This window comes from Aythya marila (assembly GCF_965140915.1).
Source record: "Aythya marila genome assembly, chromosome: 17".
Lineage (NCBI taxonomy): Eukaryota > Metazoa > Chordata > Aves > Anseriformes > Anatidae > Aythya > Aythya marila.
The window spans coordinates 2,976,576-3,004,340 of record NC_139058.1 but is presented as its reverse complement, the minus strand read 5'-3'; the positions used below and the strand labels follow the sequence as shown (position 1 = coordinate 3,004,340).

The following is a 27,765-nucleotide window of genomic DNA, read 5'->3' as shown; positions in this document are numbered from 1 at the left end:
AAGACAGCAAATCTATTTGTTTTAAAAGATAAATAAATCTTTCTTCCTTTTCGAAAATGGAGGAACTAAATACTAATGTGTGGGACTGCAACAAGAAAGCATAAAAGCAGCTCTCAGTTGTCAGACAGTGGAAAGTGAAGGTTGAATCTACAACCTGTCTGTCTCTATTGAACATACGTAGTGCAGTAGTGATTCACCATTACACTAATCAAGATTTCCTTTGGTATTGGCTCAAAGCTGGAGTAACAGAGCGGTGAAACAGAAAATACAAATTGAAAAACATATCACATTAGAAACAAATCTACAGTGAAAGGTTGTCTAGGTGAGCGATGAACTGAAACTTACTGATGAAAGATAACCTGTTCAATTCACTTTTGTTTCATCACCTCTTCCCCAACAACTTATTTGTATCATCTATCAGTCTCATCTTCTCACAGCTTTGACTGTGAAGCAGGACTGCTTCTATAATACGTGTTTGCATTTACTTTAAGGAGATATGAAAACTATAGCACCAAACTCCTTTGCAGCATTTTTGTTAGCTGACATTTAAGAAAATAATAATAACATCACTATCTCCTTCTTCCAGATGAGGAGGTAACTGTGACCTTTGAAAATGAAGCAATCAAAATCATCAAGAATCCAAATTCTTTGCTAGCTTTAAGCCATAGAAAACACTTTTTACTGCTTTGGAGTGCCTGTGAGTGCCACTACAGTGTACCTAATAATGAACTAATAAACAGGAACAGAACATTGATCATATAATGCTGGCTTCCTTGGGCCAACATACAGAAAGTATTTTACAGAACAAGAAATGGTTTTTAGAAAAAGGCAAACACTTCTTATTTTAAGCTGATGTTTTGCCCAAAGTGCTCCATCATGTATTCTGCATGCATCAAAATGAAGACTTAAAATATTTAAAAAGCCAAAAGTAGAACAGATTTGAACAAAAGGAATGCATGTTATGTTCAAAACAGGTCTTTTTTTTTTTTTTTTCCCCTCTGTATTGAGCCTCTTCCTTGTATCAGGCAGTTAACTTAATTTTTTCATTATCAAGCCTAGGTTCTGTAACTGTGTTTCCCACCTGCCCTGCTCTCCTTAAATTGCTATTGATCAAAGTATGTTGTCCCCGCTCAGGAGTAGGCGCAAGTATTTCTTACCTTTCAAGTGTATTTACAGATAATGTAAAACATATGTGATGTCTCTGTAATGCATTCCTGATGATTAATTAAACATTTCTTTCCCATGACAGAAACACAGATTATCTGCTTTCTATTCTTGTCTTAAAGTTGTCAAAGGTTCTATCAAGGTGCCCACTGGAGATAAAAACCTTGTGGTGGAGAGAAGTATAATTCAGTGGTCTTGTTACTATTGCTACCTATGAATGTCTATAGTACATCATAGTAAGAGAAATCAACATGTTAATTCTTCAAAGATTTGCTGAAGTCTTGTAGCATGAGTTACTTTCAGCAGACTTGAGATATTCATTGCTCTAAACGTAACCCTGGATGATAATTCCATCTATAGTTTTCATCTTGATTTAGAGAAGGGTAGACAGGCAAGAAGGCACAAGAGAAATATGCACAGATTCCATAATATGCAGGAAGTCTTTATGCATGAGTGGACACATACATTCCCATACTTATTTACTCTGTAAGACTCCTTTAAAAGAAAACAGATTTTTGTGGAACAGGCATGTCCTATGGGATCAGGAAGGGAGTTCCTTCTACAAAGGGCGTTCACCGTACTGAGTAGTATGTAAAAAAAGCACAGAAACAGACAAAGAAAAAGAAAGGAAAGAGCGTTACTCTTACTAAAGTATAGCAGTACAAATGAAGACAGTACATGAGGAATAAAGAGATACACTAATTCAGAGAATGATGCACCTAAAGGGTGGGTCTATGAAAATATTATTTGAAGTAAAAGCATTTGTGGGTAATAAACACACAAAAAAACCCTGCATTTCTGGTAATTGCTGGTATTGCACCTTATGATCATCTATCATATAAAGAATAGATAGTAACATTGTAGGTTTTTATTATACATTGAATAATTAAATTGATCTACATGACTAATCACTTTAAGTCCTAATCCCCTCATTAGTCTTGTTGACTTCTATAGTTGGTTAAAGTTATTTATCATCATACCATTGTGATGATATTGACATTATTTTAACTCAAAGCTCTGGAATGTTAAGACAGCCCAACATTAAGTCTGCATGTACTTTATAATCTATTAGATACAATGTGAATAATTTAAATTATTAATTTGAAAACAGCTACAAATCAAGTATTTAAAAAAGTGTTGTTACAGCATAAATATTGGAAAGCATTAGAAAGCACTAGACAGCACTGTACTATCTGCACTTCAAAAATGTCTTCATATACATTGTTTGTCATCCAATTTTTACTGAGAATACATAAAAAAGCAGAGCCCAGCCTGTTGCAGTGCTGAGGCCATGTAGTTTGACACCATACTATATAAATGGATAAGATACTGTAGATGCAGTTTTTGAAATGTGAAGTTAAATGGAAACTATTAGTTAACAAAAAAATTAATCTCTCTTACAAATTTCCTTTTCCTCACGTGCACAGTTATACTGCATACCTCATCCCCTTTCAAAACTTCAGAGCCTTCTAACTCTTGGGCCTGATTTGTCTTTTGTAGCATCTGTCTTTCCATGCTGGACATCTCTTCCTTAGCAGCCTGAAGTTCTTCTGCCTTAGCTTCCTTTTTCCGGGAAATTATAGATGCCTGCATGAATATTACAAATGTATAAGGACAAGTAAAGTGCAAATTGCTCTTGCTTAGACTTGTTTAATCATTAGTAAAACATAAACACTTAAATTTCAGGCACGGCACCACTGTAAACACATTTCAATTGTAGCAAACTAATTTTCATTAGGAAACATGAGCGTATCTCTTTGCAAAGAAAAAAGCATCAGTTACACATTATACACATCGGGTTAAACCACAGCTTCATTGAAGCGAATTGCAAATTCCCAACTTTCTTTAGTATAGCCAAGATTTCTATCTTAGCCTTTTTCTCAGATTCATGCTGATTTACTTTACATTTTGGATGTATGTTTCTTCACCTCATTTTTCATTTTCATTGAAGAAAAAGGTACACATTTTAGCTGCTCCATTTAATCTATTTAGTCCCTTTTTGTGCATATGTGAGATACATCAACATGGCTTAACTGGAAAGATATCCAAGATTTCACAAATGTCATAATACAGATTTTTATAACTCCAACCTACTCCAACCTACAGAAATATGTTATGCTAACAGCAGAACCTAGCCGCTAAATCTTGGCAAATAGCTAAAAGGGAATGAATAAAGCAGTACAGTACAGAAATAGTGTAGATTACAGATTACTTTTTTTTTTTTTTAGTCTAGAAGATAAAGCATTTAAAAAATAATGTTTTGTACCAGGCAGAATATTTAAAAGTACCTAATGTTTGACTGGAAGTCAACAGATTTAGGAACATAAGTATACATTAGTTCAGGAAAAAAAAAGTATTTTTATCTTGCCAAAGTATATTTTAACACAACACATGAATTTAGATGTATGCGCCTGAATTTGGATGCATGGTTGGTTTCTTCATCTGAAGGAAAAAAAAAATCAGAAAAAATGAAGCAAAACGTAACGGCTTTCTCACACTACATTATGAGGGCCAGCTTTATTTCTAACAGATATATCTAACAGAATTCTGCTGGGATCCACTCAGCTCTTTGCTTCATGAGCTATCTGCAGCAACAAACTGTAGTACAATATATATGTTTATTTTGTGAAACAGAAGCAAGTTGTCCCTAGAAGAACAAAGCAAAGACCACCATATGCTTTCAACTCACAGCAGCAACCTGAACTCCTAGAATAGCTAGGAGTATCACTAGCCAGGTGGTCTTTGGCACCAGCATATTATGTAGCAGGCTTTTCTTTAGGGAAGAAGCGTATCTCTTACAAAACAGAATTGGGTGTTTCATATTTCATATGTGATTGAACTATAGTATACATTTTATCACAATTTTTCCTACCACTGAATATTTTACCCAAGCCTTTTTGGTTTTTATTTTTTTTCATCACCATAAGCATCATTATGAAAATTTTCAATAAAATCAGCAGCTACACAGGTCGGCTGGAAAAGAAATCACGTATGTTTCTGCGTGAGCTCCAAAAATCTTAGATTTCATAAATCCTTTTTATAACTTACAAATTTACTAAGACTAGACCACAGAGCCCATTTTATAGAGAGACTATTTTATAGCCTCAGGATGAAAAAAAATAATAAAATCAAAGAATACCTTCTTAACAGATGTAAAAGGAAAAGTAGCATGTGGTCAAACACAAAGCAAGCTTTGCATCCAGGTCTGACTGCAGCAGTCAGCCCACATGCTGCCTTGTAAGAATCTGTCCACAGCTGGAGACTTACCAAAATAGCTCCTCCAAAATGATCCTTCCAGAATTACTGTGAGGGCAACACCTCGGACAGCAATTGACGTAAACTCACTAGAATGACTGAAAACAATTGTTTGACTAAGCCCTAAACATACATATATTCAACAGCTATTGATTTTGGTTTTGTCATGCACTATTATTTATTTCTTCTGATTTATGCTTTAATAAATTAAAGAAAAAAATCAGTCTGTCAAATAGTCAGTGACTAAAACTGCTTTACTGCTTCTACTTAAAAAATGCTTTGTTCCTCCTTACCTGTTGGCGATACATGGAAAATTTACTATCAATTGGCTCATATTTGCTCATTCTTTTCTCAATAAGCTGATTTATTTGTGCATTTACTTCATTTATCTGAAAAACAGAGCAGAAAACTAAAAGAAACAGAGCTTTCTTTCTTTGTCTTCTCCAAGAATTAAATGCTTTGCAAGCCAGACTAACAACCCAGTTACAAGGAAATATTACCAGTTCCATTTTTAAAATAGAGAAAAAAGAAAAAAAAAAAAAAAAACAACTCAATGAGTCATTCAGTATTGGCCAGGAAGAGACTATGTTTTTCTATTTCCAGTTCTGTGCCTTTATGATAAGGCAGAAGCATGAAGCTTATTCTGAAAATTAAGTAAAGTGGTACACGTAGACAGAAGACGCATGTAAATTGGCACACACAGGGAGAAAAAAGAACAGTGTTGTCATGTACTATATGAAAATGTGCTTTTAGCGATATTAACTAAAATTCCTTTTCACTCAAGTATCTATCAGAAGTTTAAAGAGGAACAGATAAAATTGAACTGATACTAAATTGCATCAGTGGTTTGAAGAGTCTCATTATATTCCATCTCTCTGGTACCTTTTTTCTACTGACGCAAAATGCACCTGTTTGTCCATAGGCTCAAACTGTTGATCTTCATTCTAGCTGAAACTTAACTGCACTGGGAAACTAATAAACAGCTACACCAGTGAACTGATTCCAGCTTTTCCACTCCTGACTTAATGCTAAACTGGGGCTCTCATCAGCCATTGAACCACAGCCCTAGCAACCTTCCTTTAATTCTCTGCTACCTAGATGAGTGTTGATAAGCAAGCAGTGTAAATATGTGCTGAAATCCAACAAAGTCAAAACATAATACATGTGCAGTGCTGGACATTACCCTAACATCACTATGGGTAATATCTGAATTTTTAAAGCTAAATATTTCAAATAAAGTGCTTAATATGACCAGGAATAGTCCAACACCTGAAGAAACTCACTAGTAAATTCTGTTCCTTTACAAAAGCCTATTTCTTTTCCTACTGGTGGTTAGAACAGGTCTGAATTTGAAGATGGCATAAGGATTCAATTTTTTTAATAAAATTCCTGTTTTATATATTATAAAATGCATGATAATATCATACTTACTGCAATTCAGCTCCTTTTAAAGACATTGAGATAATAGAAGACTGCCTTTGAAAGAAATGCTAAGGCCATGCTGTGATTACAGCCAAGTATATGACATGTTTTTATTATCTGTTAAGAACACACTTCCAAAATATAACAAATTAAAAGGTTACCTCATGGTGAAAAAGAAATCTTGAAGCTCTTTGAAATATTGCCAAAATCCTAAGAATACTTTTGGAAAAGATAGGTGTAAAACAGGGCTTCAACTATGCCTAAAAGAAATAACTGCAACCACAAATGTTGTTTTGATTTAAAGAAAGAAACTGGGAAAGCAGAGGCTGAATCACAGAGCTAGTTTAATGTTTCAGACCTAATCTACAGTTTAATAATGCTGTCATTCTTAGAAGTTATAACGATCAGGATTCAAAATGGCATTGGGTTGTCACTATTTTTTCTTTCACAAAAAGTAGTCGTAACCTTAAAATAGAGCGTATTCTTGATGACACTCAACTGCTGATTCACGACTGATCCAAAAAAAAAAAAAAAAAAAAAAAAAAACAACCAAACTATGGGCATTTATTACATTAGTATGACATGTGCCACAGAGCAAATGCATGCAGGCACACGCAGGCTATCATGATGTTGATGAAGTTGTTAAACCTCTCTATAAGACACCAGAAGAATGGTGGATGACAGCCCTCACACCTCCATGGGGTAATCATTCTCTGATCAATTACAAATACGTTGTTTTCTGCCTATTTGTCTTTCATAGTAATTTATTTTTTTAATAATTCTAGGATCTCCAACTGGTGAGAGAAGGAGAGGACATTTAAGACTGAACAGTGTACATAGTAGTACTTAGAACTGCTCTTCCTACCCTAGCTAAGACTGTTGTAAACTTTCAACACCATCAACAGAAATACTAACGATTAGTGTTACTCTAAATTCCTCTAAACCACCACATTACATATTTAATCTTGAATTTAGAATGATACAAATATAAAAACAATACAAATGTACTTAAGTGGCAATAAATCCTGCTCTTTTTCTGAGTTATAAATTAAGTTTTTCCATAAACAACTTTTCTTTCAGATATTTAACTTGCTCAAACATTTAACGCTGAATTAACATCTCTGCTCATACCATAGCAAATTGCTAACATGATTTTCTATATAGCATTTAAGGATAGGGTGGGCTTTGTGGTTTGGGGTTTGATTTTTTTTTTTTTTTAACTTATCTAAGAGCTTGCATTCAGCAAGTTAGCGCATCTTTTCTTTTACAGCTGAAAGATGTTCCTTTGGGAATTAAACCTTTTTTCATGGGTGTAAAGTAAGGATAGGAAAACTGCAATATACAAGAACTCTAGAGATGGTATGGAACACCAATTAAGTGCTTACCTTCATTTCAAGTACATTGAGATCTGATTGACTCAAAGCTGGCTCTCCAACTGTCTTTTGTAAGAAATATACTGATTTTTTTTTGCTTTCAAGCTCCCTAGGTATTTTTTCAGTAGTCAGGTATGAATTGAAATTTATCTCCTCTTCCAGTTTCTTCATTAAACCTTAAAAACAGATTAAATCAATGTATGTCTATAGCCAAAGTCATGTAGAGGATAATTAAGTTTCATTTCCCCAACATATTAAAGTATTCAGCAGATTACAGTAACAACAGCACAACGTTTAAGTCTTCTTCTCAAAACTCAAAGAAACAGGTAGTTACTCGTTTTAGCTTTTTAATCTGGCTGTTAAATGATACAATATGCATTACATTCATTATCCATCTGCATCTCTAACATGTAACTATTAATTTCTCAACAAATTATTTTAATCAATGAACAAGTAAAACCCTTAGACGAAAGTCTAGCTGAATCAGTTCTAAAATTCAACACACAACACTGATAACCCTGTGCATGTCTCACACATCCAGATACTTGATTCTGTGTTACATTTAAAATTTATAAAGAATGTAATTCACAACAAAAAGTTGATGGCTAGGCTTGGGTTGCTTATATGCATTCAGGGTAAGGGACAGCAAAACACATCACAGCTGTGCTGACTTGCTCAGGGCTCCTTTGAAGATTGTATCCCTTACAGCTTCCCAGGCTGGCGCAGAGGAGCAAGCATCCTGAAGCCAGTTCTACCCATAGATTACGTGGGTCATTGTTTCATGTGAATTACATCATCTACAGACAGAAATTATCTCAGCATGAATCCTTTATCTGTGTCTCAAAATAGAACAAAGATCTTAATTTGGCCAGCCTCATGTAAGACCTGTTATACACTTGGAAATTCTTCCTTAAAATAAAACTTTTGTTCTAATTTGGCATCTAAAATTTGCCCTTAAAATGAGCGGAATTAAATGGATGCCTACATACACTTAATAGTCTTCTATATTGCTGTAACACTTATAAATTGCTTTTCTCTAAGGAACAGACTACTTTTTCTTTCATGAACAAATGTTCGGTCTTGGGACAGTATATTGACTGTGAATACTGAAAAAAAAAAAAGAATTGAAAAAAAAAAAAGAAGAAAATGCTGTGTAATGTCAAAAATTCTACTGAGAAAAGCAATGACACTTAAGTTTTTCTCTATGCAAGCCTGATGCACACTGCATGATACCATGCTTATGACTTGGCTCTTGCTAGGTAAAGTAATTTAACCTCCTTTACAGATAATTTATAAATAAACATAGGCATATACAGGTAAGAGCAATATACAGCTAGAAAAATATGACAGAATAAAATGAAGCTGCTATTTAAATTACATTACACAGTCGTCTGCTGACAACAGGCAGTTTAGTGCAATTACTCCTCCAAGACACCTCTACTAAGGACTACTGTAAGATCCGCGAGTTACATGTCAGATGAGAGTGGGAACAGGTATTTCAGAGTATTTTTCATGATCTAGATGACTAAAAGGTACGTATCCTGGGTACATTTTAAAACTACTTGCTGAGGGAGTGGGGTGGTTTTTGTTGTTGTTTGTCTGAGAACATGGAATTACTATGAAACACAAAGAAAAACAAGAAATTCAAATCTCTGTCTTTCTCTACACAAAGAAAAGCTTGAGTACAGAGATACAATAACAGAGCTGACCTTGCTGAAACAGACAGAGGAAAGGATGCAGGTTGAAAGAAGAGTTTTGGCTCTCAGGCTAAAGAGCCTGCTGACCATATCACTGACTGGCAAAAGAAAACAGAGCACAGTGAAATACAAGCCTTGGAAAAGGGGGGCCCATTCTTTTGCAACTATTTACCTCTAGAAACAGTACTGATAGATCCTCTTCAGCCTCTGCTCTCAGCTTAGACTGAAAGGAAAGCTACTTGGTCTAGCTGCCAGAGAGGAAATAAGCCATTCTTAGTTCTAAGAAAGCCTCGAGAATGAGAAGAAAGGAAACAGACCCTAGGGAAAGCAGTGCTGCAAAAAAAATAAAGTCAACGCAAACTAAAAATGAGTGGGAATTCCTCTTTTCCAGCAGTTCGGTTTGTTGATCTCTGTGTTTATGAAAAGCAACAATGTCATAGGTTCTTTTCCTCTATGTGGAAAGGTCATTCATCTTGCACAAAATAAACAGCATCAGTACTAATTTCAGAATGGAAAGCGTACTTACTATATGCATGCAATAACCATTAGGCACTGGGCGCTACAGCTGTAACCTGAGAAACACCCCTGGACATTCAGAGGGAACATTAATCAACCCATGAAAATTCCCACTTCTTTCCTGCAAAAGAACTGGGTTCCAGTCTTCCTCGGCCCACCAGAGAGCTGTGCAGGAAGGACTACATTCTCAAGTCTCACTAGAAATCCACCACCTCTGCAAAAGCAGCAAAGCTTCCCACGTACACCGTGAGCTGAATTATCACCTCAGAACTGACTAGAAGCACAACTCCCAACTAGATATTTATAACCAAGAACTTTGGCGTGGAAATCAAAGTGATGTCAATTAAATTACCCTGATATTTAATATTAACAGTTTAATCAAACTAATTTCTTGTTTTCTAGCTTTCCTCTTGGTAGCAAAAGAAAATCTGCATACATACCATATCTTATTTCTCATCCTACTCCAGCCTTCTTATAAAACCACATAAATATGCCTAAATAATTCATCATAGATATGACACTAAACTCAGGAAACAACCATGCCTAAATGATTGCTTTCAAAAGAGCAGAGGCCTATTGGCTTCACAGGGTAAAACCCTGATCACTATCTAGATTTGCTTCACAGATAACCCAAGAGCTATTACCGGCTTCTTTTAAACACTGGCTGGTTCTGCATTCACGCTTGCTGTTGAAGGTGCACCAAGCAATGAAGCAAGTTAAAACTTGACATCTTGACAGGGAAAGACATGATGATGTCAACATCCCTCATGACTAATGTAGTTTCTTTCCTAAATACTTCTGGAGATATTTTCCTCCTATATGATTTGACATATGGAGAAGTAACTACCTAAGAGCTATTTTTGCTGCTTAACTGAACCTTAGAAAACAAACACAGGGCAGCTCTTTTAAGATTTGTTTTCAGTGAAAGACATCCCTTTTTCATATTCCCAGGCTCAAGGAAAGAAAAGCAAGCATACTTTAAATCTTTCCATTACACACATAAACCCTGTTTTTAATGTTTTAACATTGACTTATGATTACAAAATCTACATACGTAAGCTGCACAAAAAGCCTGGCTCCGTGCCCTAAGGCTATTTTAGCAAGACTGTGCCAACCATGTATTTACATGTGAAGAGCTATTAACAGTAATTCCTCATGTTTTCCATTCAATTTTTATTATTATTGCAAAGAGATGGGTGGGAGAAAGAGTTTCTTGATGCTTGCTCAGTCATGTAGGAAAAAGGCAAGTTTCCCTGCATAATTCTGCTAATTGAGCTAAAGTTTGATCCACCTTGAGCTCAGATTACTACTTTTTTCCCCTCAATGGGCTACCAGTTGTGTATTCTATACCAAAAACATTTGCAACACTAACTGATTTAATAATTAAAAAAAAAAAAAAGGAGCGCTCATTTTATAGGTTATTGACCAACGCTTTGTTTAATATCACATAGAAAGGCTATGACAAAGGCAGGTGTAGAATAGACTTCCACGTGGCATTCACTTGCTAAACGTCAAAGCCTTCACTTCCCTGTCTGCAATCATCTTCTACAAAGCAGTATTTAAGTGATTCAGTCCACAGCTTCTAATGATATCACTTCCCATTTCCCCATATTAAAAAGAGATCTGGGACATACAAATAATGACAGATGATGACAGATCATCCCTTCAATATCTCCTTCAAAAATTAAACAGCTTCCTGAATCTTGTACTGTAAGGCATGCTTTCCATGTTATAATATTATTGTGTCTCTTTGAAATCTAACTTTCAACGACCATCTCAAATTCTAAACCACAGATGCGGTTTTGCAGTGATAGAAATACCTGAGTTAAAAAAAGAGCTAACAACTTTTCTGTTACATTTCCTTCTACAACTAAATGCAAGGATAGCACCAACTCTTTGACCCTGGGAGCTCCAGTAAACTCCTTTTAATCCATTTAACATAGGTCGTGCTGAGTTCTTAGTTTTTTAAACCACTTTAAAAGTGGTTTCCCCCTAACCTTGTATGAATTGACAGTGATTGTATTTCCGATAGATAATTATAAGCAATTTTATTATCAAGTTCCACCTAAGCATTCTCCTTTGCCATAATTGTAACCTGGTCTGTAGTTTTGAAAGGAAGTTATTTAAACTTGGAATTTTAGGGAAAGATAGCTCTGTGGCAAATGAAAAGGTTTAAACTTAACGAAAAGAAAAATGTTAACCTTTTCATTCAAATAGAAGATATTAGTAATAGTCTCCTAAGTTTCTATTTTTCATAAAATGTTTCAAATGATATAAAAGAGACATCTGTATAAAACATTTCCTCTTTAACTGGTATCTTTGATGTTCTCTTTGCTCTAAATGTTGTTCCATACCAACTTAATTTAGTGTATAAATCACACATTTCACTGTTTATCAACAAAAATCCTCTTAACCCATTCTTTAATCAATATTTTCAAGCTAGTCATCTACTTCTCGATATTTCTGCTAATAAAATGAACAATAAAGTTCTGTAAAATGGACAGAGATAAAGAATTTCAGTAATTCGGTTCACTTCTTGGCATTCACAATTTGTGTTTGTTCCAGCAGAGATATTCCAAGCAAAAAAAACGGCAACCTTGATGAGGAATCATGGGCTAGGTTATTCAAACTAGTGATCAGTATCAATAAAAATACTATTCATATCCAGAACAAAGAAAGATGAATTTTAAAAAATCAGAAATTCATGTCAGTACTAGCAGCAGGAACTCCCTCTCTGTAATTAGGCAACATGCTGGGTGGTACTGAAGTTAATAAACAAGGAAGGAGTGCACTGTGGAAACCAATGTTATCAATTTTAGTCTGAAAGATATTTGACAATGATCAACTGTTTTTCATGAAACAGTACAAGGTTTTCTAAATAACTTATTATGATTCTAAAAGTAAGTAAACTACTAACCATAAATTATACTTCCCTGGTACAGCTAAAGCAGACTGATGCTAATTGCATATTAACGCCACTCTTAAATACATGCTAGTTGCATCCTTTAAAGAATTCCTTTACATTTCTTTAAAAAGTGTCATCCTAAAGTAATTATAAGATGAAGTAGTTGAAGCAGCATGTGTCCGTAAGACATATAAAAAAGTTTCCACTCATTCACAACAATTTTTATAATTTTATCTTGATTTGGAAGTAAAAACACCTAAGTATTAAAAATGGAACTCAATTATGTTAAGGGAAAGCATCTGATTTGTACAGAAAATCCACAACTACCAAACAGCCTTTGAATTGTCAGCATACAAGCTATACTGATGCGAGTATGCAGCTGAGATACAGAACTTCAGCCAAAGGGATTTTTTTTTTTTTTTTATGTAAAATAAATTGTGCTAACTGTAGACCAACAAAGCTTTTAAAATAAATGTTATCCTACTCAATGCACTTTGGTCACCTAATTTTAATTATTAAAAATAAATAAATAAAAAAGCATTCTGTAATTGCTACGACAAGCAGCGTCTTTGTAACTAGTATGGAGAAAAGCAATTACAAAGCTAAGTCCTGAAGTCTTTGTTTGGGCAAAATTTCAAAAGAAGTTTTCTTAAGTAATGACTCCAAGTTTATCTTCAGATCATCTAAACACTTTTTTTTCCCCTGCAAGCAGGACTCAAGACAAGGGAATTAAATGAGTAAACTTTATTTTCATCTCAATGATTAAACGACATATTTACTGACTTTTTATTATGTTACCTTTGCTTCTGTGAACTGAACCCATCAAGTTTCCACTGGCCTTAAAAATACCCCTGGAACTGAAATAGAAATGTTGACACAGCTTTGCTGTATAAACTCTCTGGTAGCTACTGCAAAAATGGAACGGTTACAAAATTACTTGCAGGTCCCTCAGAGTAAAGAAGATAGTTCAGATACTCTTTTAGTTCCATTTGTGGCTCAGCAGCTGATGAACATTGTTTAAAAAAAAAATAAAATTTATGAACTAATAAAAACATAACATGCTGTTGACTGAGAAAAATCCTCTAACTCAAAACAACTGCCAAAGCTGTTCTGTGATGCAACTGAAATACTAAATGTACTTGAAAAAGTAGGCCAATGACTTACTTTGCTAAATTTAAATCTATAGCTATCATTTGGGAAGTAATTTGTAGATAAAACAAAAATCATTCTATGGCTTTTTTTTTACCAGAGCAACTTCGAATGCAACTGCAAAAGTTCTGGGAAAAGAACCATTCTGAGTCTTATGCCTTCACAATACAATCCTCCATACAGTAGAATTTTTCTATATTGATGATCCACAATGCCTGTATAAACAGCGCATAAAACCTGTATCAATCCTGTGATGGGTTACTGATAACCTTATTGTGGTCACATGCATCAGAAACACTGAACCCTACATTGACTCAGGCTAATCCTTCTTACATTTCCTTCAAAGTAACTACACCATCAGCAGCTTAGATGTTGTAAAATTGTAGCCTTTGGAGATAGTTATTATGCATTTAATCTACTAACCACAATTCCTTCCCACCTGCTATTTTTATAAATGATCATAGAGGACTAACTTACTCTACAAGTAGTATAATTTATTTTGTTGAGTTTATTTGCAGACTGAGATACCACTGAAAATGAGCAGAAGCAGTCTTGACATTATTAATGTAATGCAGCAACATACAAATAACTCAGCTACAGTGACATCACGAGAACAAAGTATTTTATATATTATAAATGTTTATATTAAGTCTATACATTAATATACAAGTATCTAGTGTACATAATCTTACGTATAGGTGTATGTGTGTATGTATATACATGTGTGTGTGTAAAATCCATGCTCTATAAAAGCTTAATTAGGAAGTGGCTTTATTTTTGATACCATACAAAAATACAATAAGAAACAGACCTTAAAGCCCTTCACGCGAATGTTTTATTGAATGAAACTAAAAAAATCCCACAAATCTACACTGACTAAAACATAGTATTCAGTGTATTTGTACGTTCATTGAGAAAAATTTTAAGAAGCAGTATTTCACTGATGCTCAATTACAAACACAAAAAACATAAAACTTCACTAAACCTGGCATTTTATGGCAAGGCACATTCAGCCTTAGGATCTCAAGCATGTGACTTCAGAACACAAGTTATTTCTTCTGTTAGCTTCTCAGTATTCCTATAGGCTTTTTGGCACTACCATATTATTGACAGTCATACAGTTTTGATTTCATTTCTAACAGAGAAAAAGCATAAACCCCCAACCGTTATAGATTACCACTTACTTTCAGGTTTTGAATCCACTACTGCATGATGCATCTCTTTCAGCTGGAGCTGTGCTCTTTGCAGTCTCTGCTCTGCATGGAACAACTTTTGAGACACAATTGGACACATATAAGTTAATTCATTTGAAAAGCATATCCAAGCAATGAAAACAAAAAGGTATCAAAAAGAACCCCAAATACAAAAAAAAAAAAAAATGGTAGCTATAAGCAGCTGGTTCGCAAGGGAACATGCCAAAAGAAATTTTCAACAATTGGCCTGGATTGACTTGATATTCTGTAGTGTTAATTAAGAAAAGTGTTATTGTATTCCCAAGTGATATTTTCTCTATGGCAGAAAATCATTCAACTCTTTTTTAACCAAACCTTCAAGTGGTTTGAACATTAAAACAACAATAAAAAAAAGACAGTTTTCTACTGCAGCCCTGATTCTAGCTATCTTTTACTGCAGTTCCTGCAAGGCAGCTGAGTTGTCACAGCGATCCACCATTCTAACGCTGAGCCAAGTGGAGAACACACTGCAAAGCTTGTTGCCAAACAACATCCAAGTGAATAGCATTTCTGCAATTTCGGGAAAGGCATAAAAAGAAGTGGAATTAGATAGACATCCCTTTCATTCTACTTGTGATCTCCCTCAAGCAAAGACCCAACAGCTTGAAACCCTGATTCACATTAATTTGAAATCCAGATATAGACTGCAATATTAGAAATCTGAGTTTTTCTCCTTTTAATACAGTGTGGAAGCTCATGTTATATTTGAAATCAACAGAATTTGGTGAGATGATACAACAGTCTGGTGCTGGACTTATTATTAAAGAATCTTGTTTCCACAACATATCTTAGGAATAAACCCTGCCCTATAGTCAGATTCCAGCTGCTTCCAGTGCTTCCTACAGCATCATCTTTGTCAGACTTAGGGACCAAAACCCAAAGGTTGCTCCTGAATATTTATTCCCTCTGCACTGATCCACAGCGAAAAGTTGGGGTACTTGCTGTATCACTTAGCCGCTGAAATCTTAGTGCAAGTGTACAGAGATATAATCAAACTAAGGAAACATTTGCTCACTACCATAAATATAATGACCTCTCTTTGGGTGCTACCACAATAAGTCATGGAACATTTCCTGGGATTGCTAAATGATTATGTCAGGGGCAGCTGAGGCAGCCAAATATCTTAAATGAGATGTTCAAAACTTGTAGGGTCAAGCCTCTTCCTTTAAAATGTACACAGCTATTTCTATTTTAAACGAGATTTAATTTTCTGATGTTGGGAGAAACTCTGTTTATTTCTGATTTATTTCTTTATACGCATGACCCCCAAACAGATGTCAACAATTATTTATTTTAATAGGTACTCTCTTATGTCAATACCTGATTTTTTTGTTCTTGTTTCTGTTGAGCCAAAGACTCTTCTCTCTCTTTTTCTAAGCGAAGCTGTCTTGCTATTTCAAGCATTCGTTGATGATTTTGTACTGTCTCCACCTACAGCAAGTGGATAAATAGTGCATGTTACTGTCAGATAGTTGAGAAATACATTAAAAGAGATCATATGTCTCACAAGCCCACTTAGCACTTCCTTTCCATACATGTTACTACTCAGAAATGACAGCAAAGTACTGGACTCAAGATTCTTAAAAGCTCTGGACTAACGCCTAGGGAGATTCCCTGTGGGTCATTTAGTTATTTGACTCCTTCCTAGACATACGGTATGTTTATCCTAATCCTTGTTTGCATTCCAAAATCAGAGTTGCAAGCCAAGGACTATGACACTGAAATGTAACAGCGTTACTTCTCTTATTACCCTCTTCTTAAGACGCTCTACTCTTTTGATGAGTTGATCTTTCTCCTCTTCCATTGCACTGATATCCTAAACGGCAGCAAAAATAAATAAATGTTAATGTATTTTACTATATAATATGGATGAGACTAAATACTGTACAAACCAACATGAAAATCATAATTCCTCTCTGAATACACTGAACTGGTTATAATTTTATCAATCTATGATCAGAACACACAGGATTCCAGTCTCTTTCATCTCTCTTACATCCTCCTCAGCTCAAATACTCTTTATGTTAACAATAGTTTATCTGCATCCTTGAGTACTAATGTGAACATTTAAAATAAAAACTTGTGTATTTCTCTAAAATAAAAAACAAACAGAAACAAGCAAAAATCAGCATGAATTCAAGAACTGATGTGGTCACATGTTCTTAAAGGTTACCACCATCACACACTTCCTGGCAGATAATTTGCATGAAATTGCAAAGGAGTGATGTTTGCTTCCACTTTTCCCACTAAAATTTTGTTAAAAGAAACACTTAATAGTTCTAAAACATGTACCCAATTATTATCCTCCTTTAATCCTATCTTACAACAGCAGGACTCCACAGATTGACAGTTGTGAGAGAAAAGGAAATAACTTCTCCAATTTAGTCCTTATCTCAAAACTTGCTTAACTTATGTGTGTGTCTTACTGGAAAGCTGGATTCATGCTTAAATATTTTGCTGAAATGGGGCAAATATCTTTACTTAACACCCTAGCCACACAGAAGCACCATTTTGTTGACTTAAGTCCTTAATTCATTCAACAACCTCTGACATTATTACCCTGTATCAGTAAAGGAAAAGGTTTTATATCAGTTTGTGGTCACAAAAAATAAGGAGTTCTAATATTTGAAAATCATGCTGAACACAGTCTTGGCAGCCTTGTTTCCCAATCTGCTTCAGAAAGCTCAGTTCTAAGCATGAGAGAGGACTTTCTAATGTTTGCCAACAGAGAACAGTTTCAAAAAAGCAACTGCAGTGCCTATTAGCTCTGACCTCTACAACTTCCACACTGTGAGTCCACAGAACCAGAAAAATAAAACTGACATTCAAAAAAAAATCTCAAAAGTTGTGCTATTTTTTCATATTTTTACCCTTCTTATTTCTGCAGTAGAAAAACCAGATGTTTTGAGCTGCTCACACTCCTTATGTAGGTTTTTAAATGCTTCCATCAGTTCTTCATACTATAAAATGAGATAAAAATACACAGAATGAGCTCTAGGGCTATGGGCTTTCAGACCAACATGCTGCATTACTATTGAGACAGTAAATATAGAAATAGAAATAAGGTGAAGACAAGAATTCAAGGGATTTTTCACCACTAAAGCTTATCAACTTATAAAACAAAAGTAAAAACTGTCAGTGAATTATCTTCCATTTGAAGGTACACTGAGAAGTTTCACAACGTCTTCGATGTTTTCACCTCTTCCCTTGCAATGCATACTGTATTTTCAAAACAGGAGGATAAGATGTTAGCTGAAAGGGACAAAGCTACGTTAACAAATTATTCTCTCTTACTACAAATCTGTGTACATCACACATGTTAAAATTATCAGGCTAAAAAGGATGAGCTGGGTCTAACAAGATGCTTGAGCTAAGCAACAGGGCTTGAATTTATAGAGCACTGAACTTCTATCTAGCAAAGCAGTCCGAGAGCACACCTGACTTAACATGTGAGAAATAGTTTTGACATATTGCATAATCGTGCCCTCAGTATGTTATAGAGATTGATATATGTAGTTCGACAGCTAGAGAGAAGTAGACAGTGTGCTAGCTCCACACCAGTACGTTGCCCACCAGTAATCTTCAACTGAGAGGCAGTGTGAAAGTCTGTGTGGGCAGAGAAATAACAGGGGACAGAAAGAGTTTAGAAATATGGATAGGAAATAAATTTAGATTCAACTTGGAGAAACGCAAGCTGAGATATAGGGAAGAATAATCTCCACAGAAACAGCCATTCAGTAAGATGGAGAAATCTAAACAGAGAATATCAAGTCATTTTTTACTTCCTGGAAAGAGCAATTGATATGACTGTTGAACACAAAATAGCAACAGCAAAGGCCAGTTCAAACAAAGATGACATATCCCTGAGTGGTGAAGCAGCAATCCTATTCTATAAAACCCTGAGCAACCAGCCTCTAGAAATACTTCATTTGTTTCTGATTGTTTCACTATGAGGCTCACACTGACAAGCTGAAATTAATTTGAAAAAAAAATAAAAAAGAAAAAAAAAAGCAAAACAGCTACTGAGAAACAGATTAAATAATAGAAAGATCTTAGTTAAACAAATAAGTTATGATAAGAAGGTATACACAGGCTGGATGATGAATAATGAGTTAAAAAATAAAAAAGGTACTAGCAGAAAAGCAACTAGCCTACAGTTACTTAGGCTTTATAGAAGTAGTTCAGCTAATAATGAAACAGCAAGTAATCTCTGAATCTCTGAGCAACTGTATTCGTGATTGCTGATGTCCAACAGCTCTCCTTTGTGTGGATTCGCTATTTTTCAACAAGTGAGTTTAGCAAGCCTCTTCCTTATTGGGATATGAAATTTCAAGACCAATGGCAAAATTCAAACAAGGGCACAGCACAGTTTGCCAAATCATAATAAAGGGTTTTTTTGTTTTTTTTTTTTTACTTTCACTGAGTAAAAAACATTCTGCAGCTGGCCCACGCACACCTGAAATAAGTGACACACTCAATGACCAAAGAACATCCAGGTTTAAACCACGGAAAAAAAGATTCCTGGCACCTGGGAGCTACTAATTTCAGAGTGGACAACTAGATTTATGCCTAGATTTGCTTGTTTTTACAATTATACACTGCAGCCAATCCGATGTCCAAATCACAATACAACTGGGAAGGTGGTAGGTATTCTGACAATCTTTTTAAAATTATTTGCAAAATTATACTTGAGTTTGACTCTATACACCCATAAAACTTGATCATGTTCTAAGATTTCCAGATTCTCGTACTTTAAATGTTTCTATTAAAATGCACTATTCCATGCATGTCTATCTAAATACCTAGGCAAAATTATTTAATTCATTAGTATCTAAATTATTTGCATGCTTATGCTAAATTACATAAAGGCACTATATTACCCCAGCTTCTGTTCTGAATTAAATCAGTAGGGTATTATTTTAATAAGATGGTTACATTACTGTAATCCCAAAAAGGAACACATTTTATGTAATGGAATTAATGGAGTTGGATATTTATATATATTGGGACTGTGACATACTGAAAAAACTTACAATCTGCATTCCTTTCTCTCCATGCTACTTCCGCTTAGTTATTCTAAGTTATAAATCAGATATGGTAGAAGTGGTAACAAAAAAAGGAAAAGGCTTAGTCAAGCTTCAGTCAGGCTATGCAGCTTTGCTGGTGCACAGTTAATAAATGGAGTTACCTATTACAACCGTTAAAAAAACGCTGGGATTTTACAAGCAACTATATATAACAAAAGGCAGAGAAAACTGGATAAAAATTAAGTAAATATGTACCTCAGATAACACAAATGTAAAAACATAACATTGGTTCACTTTAAGCTTTGCATTTTAAACCCACCCAGACTCACTATCTAAAATCAACATTTAATGCTCACAAAAGAAGTGGGAACATAATGAGTAGGAATGTCAGCCCAAGAAAAAAAAAAAAAAGATTTATTCACACACAAAAAAATTAAAAAATGGTTGAAGCAGAAGTGGGGTAATGCTAATATAAATATTAGGGGCTAAATATTATACAATCAGTTGACAATTAGGAAGCAGTGGCTTTTGGTCATACTGTTTTCTGATTTAAAGTGGTAATTTATAATGTTAAAAGTATCCATGTCAGAGATCACAGGAATGAAAAAAAAGTGTTTTAAAAAATAATAAGTCTTTGTCTTAGCCATTATTTAGCACATAGTATTTAATTAGCTTAAAACCTTTTAATTCAATGCTACCTATTACCATACAATCTCAGGGTTACCGGAAGAAAGCAGGTCAATACATATACTTTTCTTTATGAATTGTCGCCCACCCTTGACTCCAACATGCTTTTAACTGTTAGCATAAGTCACTTGAACATCTACTTCAACGGTAACTCCCTGATTCATTTATCCCTTCTCCTACTGGCACTTCAATTAATTAATGTCAAGAAAACATTGGCATTCATGAAAATTACTACCTGTTTATTGACGTCAGCCACAGTGTCATCCTGCAGGAACTCCACTGGCACTTCCAATTTTACTAAGAAACGTGCCAGATAAGCTCTTTTCTTGAGTTCATTGGTTCTCTGAAGAAGCCAGTATAAGACAGGATGAATTACAGGTTTGCTTCCCGTAACTAACCCTTGGCGAAACGCACTCCTATACAAAAACAAGAAAAAGCAAACATCACGTACCAATAAATCTCAAACTCAAGAATGCTGGCTGGGAACAGTTAGCAATGTTTTGACATCCTCTCTCCACTTGCCTAATGGTTCTCTTAATGGTGTTAAAACAAAAAGCACTCATGATGCCAGTTTGCTGGTCATGATCCTAACTCTGCTACCATGAGGCAAATAAAAACCCTGTATCACATAAAAAGCCTAAAGCCTGCACCAACACCTCTTCCTATCCAGAGATATTCTTCAGGAAGAGTATAGTCTTCAATGAGGAAAGATCACAGGTTTTGGGGGCTACAACCTGAAGCAGGACGGTGCAAGGCAACCTTGTGCGGCTGGGCTGAAGGGGACGGGGCAGGACTGACCCTGCCAGGCAGGCGGCACCCTCTCCTGGCCGATTCCGCAATAGCAGCTCTCACAGCAGGTCCCGGGCACGGCGGCCACTGCAGCAGAGCCCCAGAGGCTGCCCTACACCTGCAGGAGCCTTCTCCTGCCACCACTGGAGCCATATGCCATGGGGACAGTCGAGGAACAATCTTTGAAGCTCTACAGGTGCCCGCTTGAATAGTCAAGGTCAAAAATTTTAAAAACTACTGAATTACAGGTCATTGCACATAATATGTAAAGCACATTTTGCTGCAATTTATAGACAAAAAGATACTTACAAGTCTGATATACTTCCTGGAGGTTTGTATTTAAGGATACCAAGGAGAGTCAACATTCTTTTAGCTGTTTGCTCTGGCAGCTCCTCTCTGATGTCAACAACATGCTACATAGTTGTAAATAAACAAATAAACAGTATTTGTTCAAATCATGTTAATTAACTGGTAACATTAAAAGAATTGACTTCATCTACTTTTCATATGATACGTCAATGAAGTGAGATGTTCCATACAGAACATTCTTTTTTATCACCAAGCTCTGATTCTCTTTAACAGATTTTTCTCCTACATGTGTATTTAGGTAATTTTATTCTAGGCATATGTTCTCCCTGCTCACAGGACTGCTTCTATACAGACAAACCATCTGCTTCCACCAAGGAAGTCTGGGATCCTACCAGACCAGGGCACATGTATCTGCACCCAAGTACGTGAATGAACCCTTCTGATCTCACACACACCTTTGGTAGCCTCGAGGCTGAGGCAGTTAACAACTCAATATCTATCACAAGTGAGAAATCACAAGGCTCAGTTCTTGATCAGTCGCTGTCCTGTGTAAGTGCGTAAGACACAGCCTGACTTTTGACTTAAGAATGGAGTCATTGTCAGTCTGAAGCAATGTAAGATCTGTGTCCTGATTCCCAAGATAAAATATAGTCATCAGACTCTAGGGGGCAAGGGTCCAGTATCCCTGGCCCAAGAACCATTTGCTTGTTTGCCAAAACCACGTTGATGTAGAGACAAAAAGGATTTTTGCCAGGCACATTTACTTCCAGGAAGATTCATACAAGCTATTTTGGTAAACCAAACATGCCACAAGGAACACGGAGCCAGACCTAAATAAAAGCATTCAGCGCAGTTTCTGTGACGAGCCCATCCATGACGCTTGCAGTTCCCCAGGCCTGAGCAGCTCCGATTGCCCCCCTTACCTTCGGGTCAATCTCCCCCAGCACATCATTGAGCAGCTGCAAGAGCTGCACGGACTCCAAGGAGTCAAACGTGATCAGATTGTAGCTCTTCCTGAAGGGCTCCTGATTGAGCTTCTCAACAATGAACTGCATTTGGTCACTCATGGTGGCGGCCGGGCCGAGCCTCGGCGGCAGGGCCGGAGGTGATGTGAGGAGGCCTCGGCGGGACCAGGGGAGGGCTGACAGGGGCAGCGGGGCCAGGCACCACCTCAGCGAGGATTTTGGCAGCCCCACGGCTCCGAGGGAAGGGCCGGGACCCTCGGAGACCCTCGGGGGGCAGCGCCCTGAGGCGCCGGGGCCGCCTGGGCCTTCACCTCCCCTCAGCGCCTCCCGGTTACCATGGTAACGGTTGCCAGGCCGGGGCGATTGCGTCACTTCCGACGCTGCCGCGCGCGCGCTTCAGCCAACGCGCCGGGACGGCTGAGAGCGGGAGGGGGGCTGCGCATGCGCAGAGCGGCGCGGGGCGCTGGTGGAATTTATTCGCCTTTTAACGCGTATAATGAGCACCCCGGTTTATTAGGGGGATGCTGTGGCGTGTAGATGTATAAAAGCATTGCTGCCGTTACCCAGTTAGGGTTTCTGGCGGTCGTTGGCACAATAAAAAGATGGGAAATGGCGCTGGTGTGCGTGACTGGAATGGTTGTCTCCGTGCTGTGGAGGAAAGCACGGGGGATCTGTGTGGAAAACGGGGCGCTTCGTGAGGGGGGGAATGGCAAATTATGTCCTTGGGTTGCCAGTGTGCCTCAGCAGAGCAATAAGCACACAGTCAGTGTGAGCAATACCACATCTGAACGAGGACAGGCACTTCAAAAATACCAAACAATCAAAAATAGACTCCAGAGCTTGTTCATGAAAGTGGTATCTCCAATTTGCACATTTTTTAAATTGCAGATCCTTCAAAAATCACATTTAGACCTCAAATAGGTGGATTTTGGAGCCTCTGCTACTACAATTAGCTTTTTGGATTGTCTTAGAAACCCACGTGAGTCCACAGATGATGGAGTAAAATACGCAGTGAGTCATATTAAATTGGTGCCAATTGAAATGCACAGGTTGTAAATCACTGCGGAATTTTATTCAGTAAATAGCAATCATAAATGTAACGCTTTGCAATTCTAAGTACTGCGTCTATCTTAGATTAGCTCCTTTCTTCTTTCTGAGGAATATAAAATGCTTCATAAAATCCTAATTTACTGATCTTCTCTGAGAGCCTGAAAAGTGACACTACATTGCTGTCCTAGCTTTTAACTGGATAAACTCAGTCACAGAGGGGATGGATGAGGAGCTTTTGATTGCGCATGAAAGCCAGGAACATAATCCGAGTCTCCTGACTCCTGGATTTGAACTTTAAAAACCAGATCATGTTTCCTTTGTGCTTTCAGGCTGTATACTGACCTTTAGGAATCGTATCTACCTACAAGTTCCCAGAAGAGATCTACTTTCCCTTGTCATGCTTTCCTGGTATCAGTTACGCTTTTCTTCTGATGAGTATTTTGAGCATATAGAATACACAGAGGGAGCAAATGAGAAGGGTATTTCCCATGGAGGCACTGGGGACCAGTTCTGCTCCCTGTAGACTGCACAGAAAGGTAATAGGAAGTGGCAGACCCATGGATCCTGGGCAGTACTTCCTTAATGCTGGAGAAATGCCATGTTTCTGCAAATACAGAAACACATCCTTGTTTCAGTACAGGGGAGAAAATGGATTGTGCCTTCAGTGCCAAGGGCAGCGAGAGGGATCTGGATCTGGGCTGGGCACGGTGGGAGGGTGCTGCTCTGATTCTTGTTAAGTCTTCCATTCCTCACACCTTCTAAGAAATAAAGGACAGTTCCCCTCTTTGTATGTCTCCTTAGTGTTACAGAGATGATAAAGAAGAGGAAGGATGTTTGAAAATTAGAAAACACAACAATAAGAAAAAAAAAGGTCATGAGATTGTATCACTGTTGTGGTGAAAATCCATGAACTCAGATCTTAATTGAGGTGATGTGATGCCTGGATCAGGTCTCACAGAATTGAAGGCCAATGTTCATACATATTTGTTGTACAATTCTGCAGGCATTTTCCAAATTCCCAAGTTAGTTTGCATAGAGAGTTATACAGAATTTGAAGCAAAGTTTTCTAATGACAAGTGAGTTGTTGCAACAGTGCTGCCCTAGAGTTCTGTCCAATTCTCTGGATAGGGCTCATGTTTTATACTGAATGGAAAAGGCTTATGGAAACTGCTTATTAAAAGGGTATCATGCAGAGGCAGTGTGCAGAAGAAAGAGAATGAAGCAAAATAAGCTATCTAGGTCTCTTTAGATCTGGAGGCACATCTTCATTACTTTCTCCTCCCTTTATAGCTACTGTTGCGTGGATGACTGCCTTACAAAACTGCAAGAGGAGCTCGACCATAGAGGCCAGCAAATCAGAGAGGAACGAAACCTGAGCAAATTGAAATCGTGCTCCACAGGCAAAGAGAGATCACCTTATATGGGAACATCCATGGAGAAGAAGATGAATGCATCCGGCCTAGCTGCTGAGTTCAGATCCCAAACAGATGGAAGACGTTAATGTGAAAATGAGAGTATTTAGGAAGTGAAGACACCAATTACTGCAGCATGTCTTATGCAATCCAGGTCCTCTTGTGTTTTTTTTTTTTTAATTTATTTTATTATAGCTATTGTGTTTTTTTATACGTACAGTTAGGTCTGACTGGCTTATATTAAAAATCAATTTGTTTCTGGCTATTCTAGCACTTAAATGCATCCCAGGTCTGTTTCTAGTTCCTCCCAGTTGCAGCTTTGGCAGTTGTTAGTACATAGCAGTATTTTGCTTGCTGAAGTCACTAATATCAAGTGTAGCGGTATGGATTGTGGTCAGCAAAAGCATAAGGAATGATCACTGATGTCTCAAACAATCAAGCATATTTGTGGTCAGAATGTGACCTCTTCCTGTGTGCTAAAAGCATTTAAGACAATTCTAACAGCTAAAAAAAACTGGTTCTGAATAGTTAATCACAACTACAGCCATAGCATCCTAGGTGATTTAAAATAGTAAAAGATTGGGGAAAACAAAAAAACAAACAAACAAAAAAAAATCTGTTCTGCAGATTTTATACATTTTGTGCCTCTGTGTGGGTCTTCTGTTACAAGAGGAAGGAACCTAGTCCTATTAATCTAATATATTCTGATCCAGTCTTCTTTTCTCTGACTGAAAATGAGATTTACAGGTCCCACCTCAACAGCTCTACTTCGTTACAGCTCCTTCTCCTGTGTTTATAGCATCAGATGGTGGCCTCACACCTGCTCCTTGAGCCCCTGAGCCAGATGCCAGTAGCTGGCTTGCAGCACATTGAACAGCTTGTGCATGGAACTATGGCATATCAGAAGCTGGAGCCAAACTGCATACTTTGTGTTGCCTTCAGACTAGGGACTTGGTCAGCTAGCTGAACTTGTTTTTAATCCTACCTGACACAAAACTATCCTGAGACCAAACAGGACTGTGTCCCATGCAACCTGAGGTAAAAAAGCTGAAAATCTTTGTGGCCACTGATGTCCCCAAAGCTTGCTTTATTGTTGCTCTGCTCCTTGTGTCATCATTGTCAACCCTGTGAAATGAAAGTCATCTGCATCTGTCCAGTCTGGAAGCATATGGCACCTTCTTTGCACTGATGTAAAGTGTTGGGAGGTGGGGAGTCAGGCTAAGGAGGCCAACATCGTGCAGGTTTCAGTCCTTTTAGATTGATCTCTACAGTTGCCCCAGCTTCAGGCAAAGCATCTGCTTGCAAGAGTGTTGCTCACTGTGGGAGATGCTGAGAGCAAGGGTTGCAAGGCTGTTGACATACAATGCACAAGGAGGCTCCTCCAGTGAGGTGCTGGCCTGCGTGTTGATGTAGCAGTGCCCTCTCCTGGAAAGCCAAGCAGCATAATTCACAGTGCAGTGCTCAGCTCCCGGTGCAACCAGAACCCAGTTTATTTTTGCAAATGCCTATTGATATGGTTGTTGAGGAGAAGAGCTGCACTGGTGCCTGGAATACACCTCTGGAGTGGGAGGAGCATGGCCAGGAGCCTCCTGACCTTCCTGTACTGCTGTCTCCCAGTGCAGGGACTCACTGTCTGAGCTGCTGCTTCTGCCGTTATGCTCCTGTAGCTCTCAGCTTCCCCCTTGCATATGTGGACAAGGGACACCCAGCAAGGTTCTTTTGTGGTGGCTGAGGCCACCCAGTTCCTCATGTAAACCAGAGCTAGTGATGCACCCACAGCTTGCCAAGGAAGTGGGAAGTAAATGATCAGCTCATTTTAAAGATGTTGAGTAAGGCACACTGGAAGAGGATTTGATGTGAGGAAGGCTGCACAGTAATTCTATGGTAGAAACTAGTGAGCTTCCATTTTCCCATTTCACTGTATTTTAAGGCCTTTGGTCTGTGGGATTTCAGAGGAGCAGAAAGATTGAGTGCTGGTGGTGCTGTTTGCAGGTGGCAGAGGGATGGTGCTGTTGGCAGAAGGTGACAAGCAGTGCTAGCAATCAGCTTTGGAGCTCTAGGGTGAAATTCAGTGCTCCTTCTCTAAACAAATCAACGGTTGTGACTCTTCAGGCTATGTGCAGTTAGCTGTGCAAATGCTTACTAGAGGGATTTGAAGATGCTAAAATTTTACCTGGAAGACTGGATAAGTTAATGGAAGGGAGATTTATTAAAGGTTACTGAATATAAAAAAAAAAATAATAATCATATCTGACTAAGGGTGTCCTTGAGTTGCAAACAGACTGGGAAACTATTTGGAAGAATCATTTTTTTGCTTTCTTGGTCCTTACGTTCTTCCCTAGGCATCTATTTATGGCCATTCTTGGAGACAAAATAAGTGTCCTGTGCTAACAGTCCCGTGGTTTGATCCACGGTAGTTGTTCCAAATTTAATGTGAACCCTAATCCTGTTCCTGCTGAAGCGTTTTGAAAAAAAAAAAAAAAAAAAAAAAGTGTTGAATTCACACAGAAGAATCAAGCCTTTTAAGCAATATAAAAGCTTCACATCCTTCTTCAAGTCAGGTCAGGGGCTTGAAAGTATTTACTGCTTCACGGAGCTTTCAAAGTCAGGCTTGATGTCTGGATTGATTCAGTGAAAGGAAATTCTCCCCCAGACATTGAACAAGTAGGACTTGAGAACTTAGCAGGAAATTCTCTCATTTTTTTCCAAACCAGAACTTTTTAACTGTAGAAAGCTGGGCTAGCTGGGGACCATACTAGCAGCATTAATGCATCTGGCATTTTGACTTTTCTCTTTGAAAAAAGTCTGAATTC

At 37.4% G+C, this 27,765-nt stretch overlaps 1 protein-coding gene across 2 annotated transcripts in view; it reads right to left on the bottom strand.

The window, feature by feature from the left end:
* IFT81 (intraflagellar transport 81) overlaps positions 1-22,801 on the bottom strand; it is a 42,457-nt gene extending 19,656 nt beyond the window's left edge. For both annotated transcript variants that reach the window (XM_082773896.1, XM_082773897.1), the window contains exons 1-10: positions 22,449-22,801; positions 21,526-21,629; positions 20,663-20,843; positions 17,584-17,673; positions 16,464-16,529; positions 16,034-16,144; positions 14,666-14,750; positions 7,227-7,390; positions 4,713-4,808; positions 2,605-2,751 (exon numbers count right to left, since the gene is read on the bottom strand). In XM_082773896.1, coding sequence (XP_082630022.1) covers positions 2,605-2,751; positions 4,713-4,808; positions 7,227-7,390; positions 14,666-14,750; positions 16,034-16,144; positions 16,464-16,529; positions 17,584-17,673; positions 20,663-20,843; positions 21,526-21,629; positions 22,449-22,592 — 1,188 coding nt within the window. In that variant the 5' untranslated portion in view covers positions 22,593-22,801. The remainder of the gene's footprint in view (positions 1-2,604; positions 2,752-4,712; positions 4,809-7,226; positions 7,391-14,665; positions 14,751-16,033; positions 16,145-16,463; positions 16,530-17,583; positions 17,674-20,662; positions 20,844-21,525; positions 21,630-22,448) is intronic.
* Positions 22,802-27,765: the final 4,964 nt, after the last annotated feature.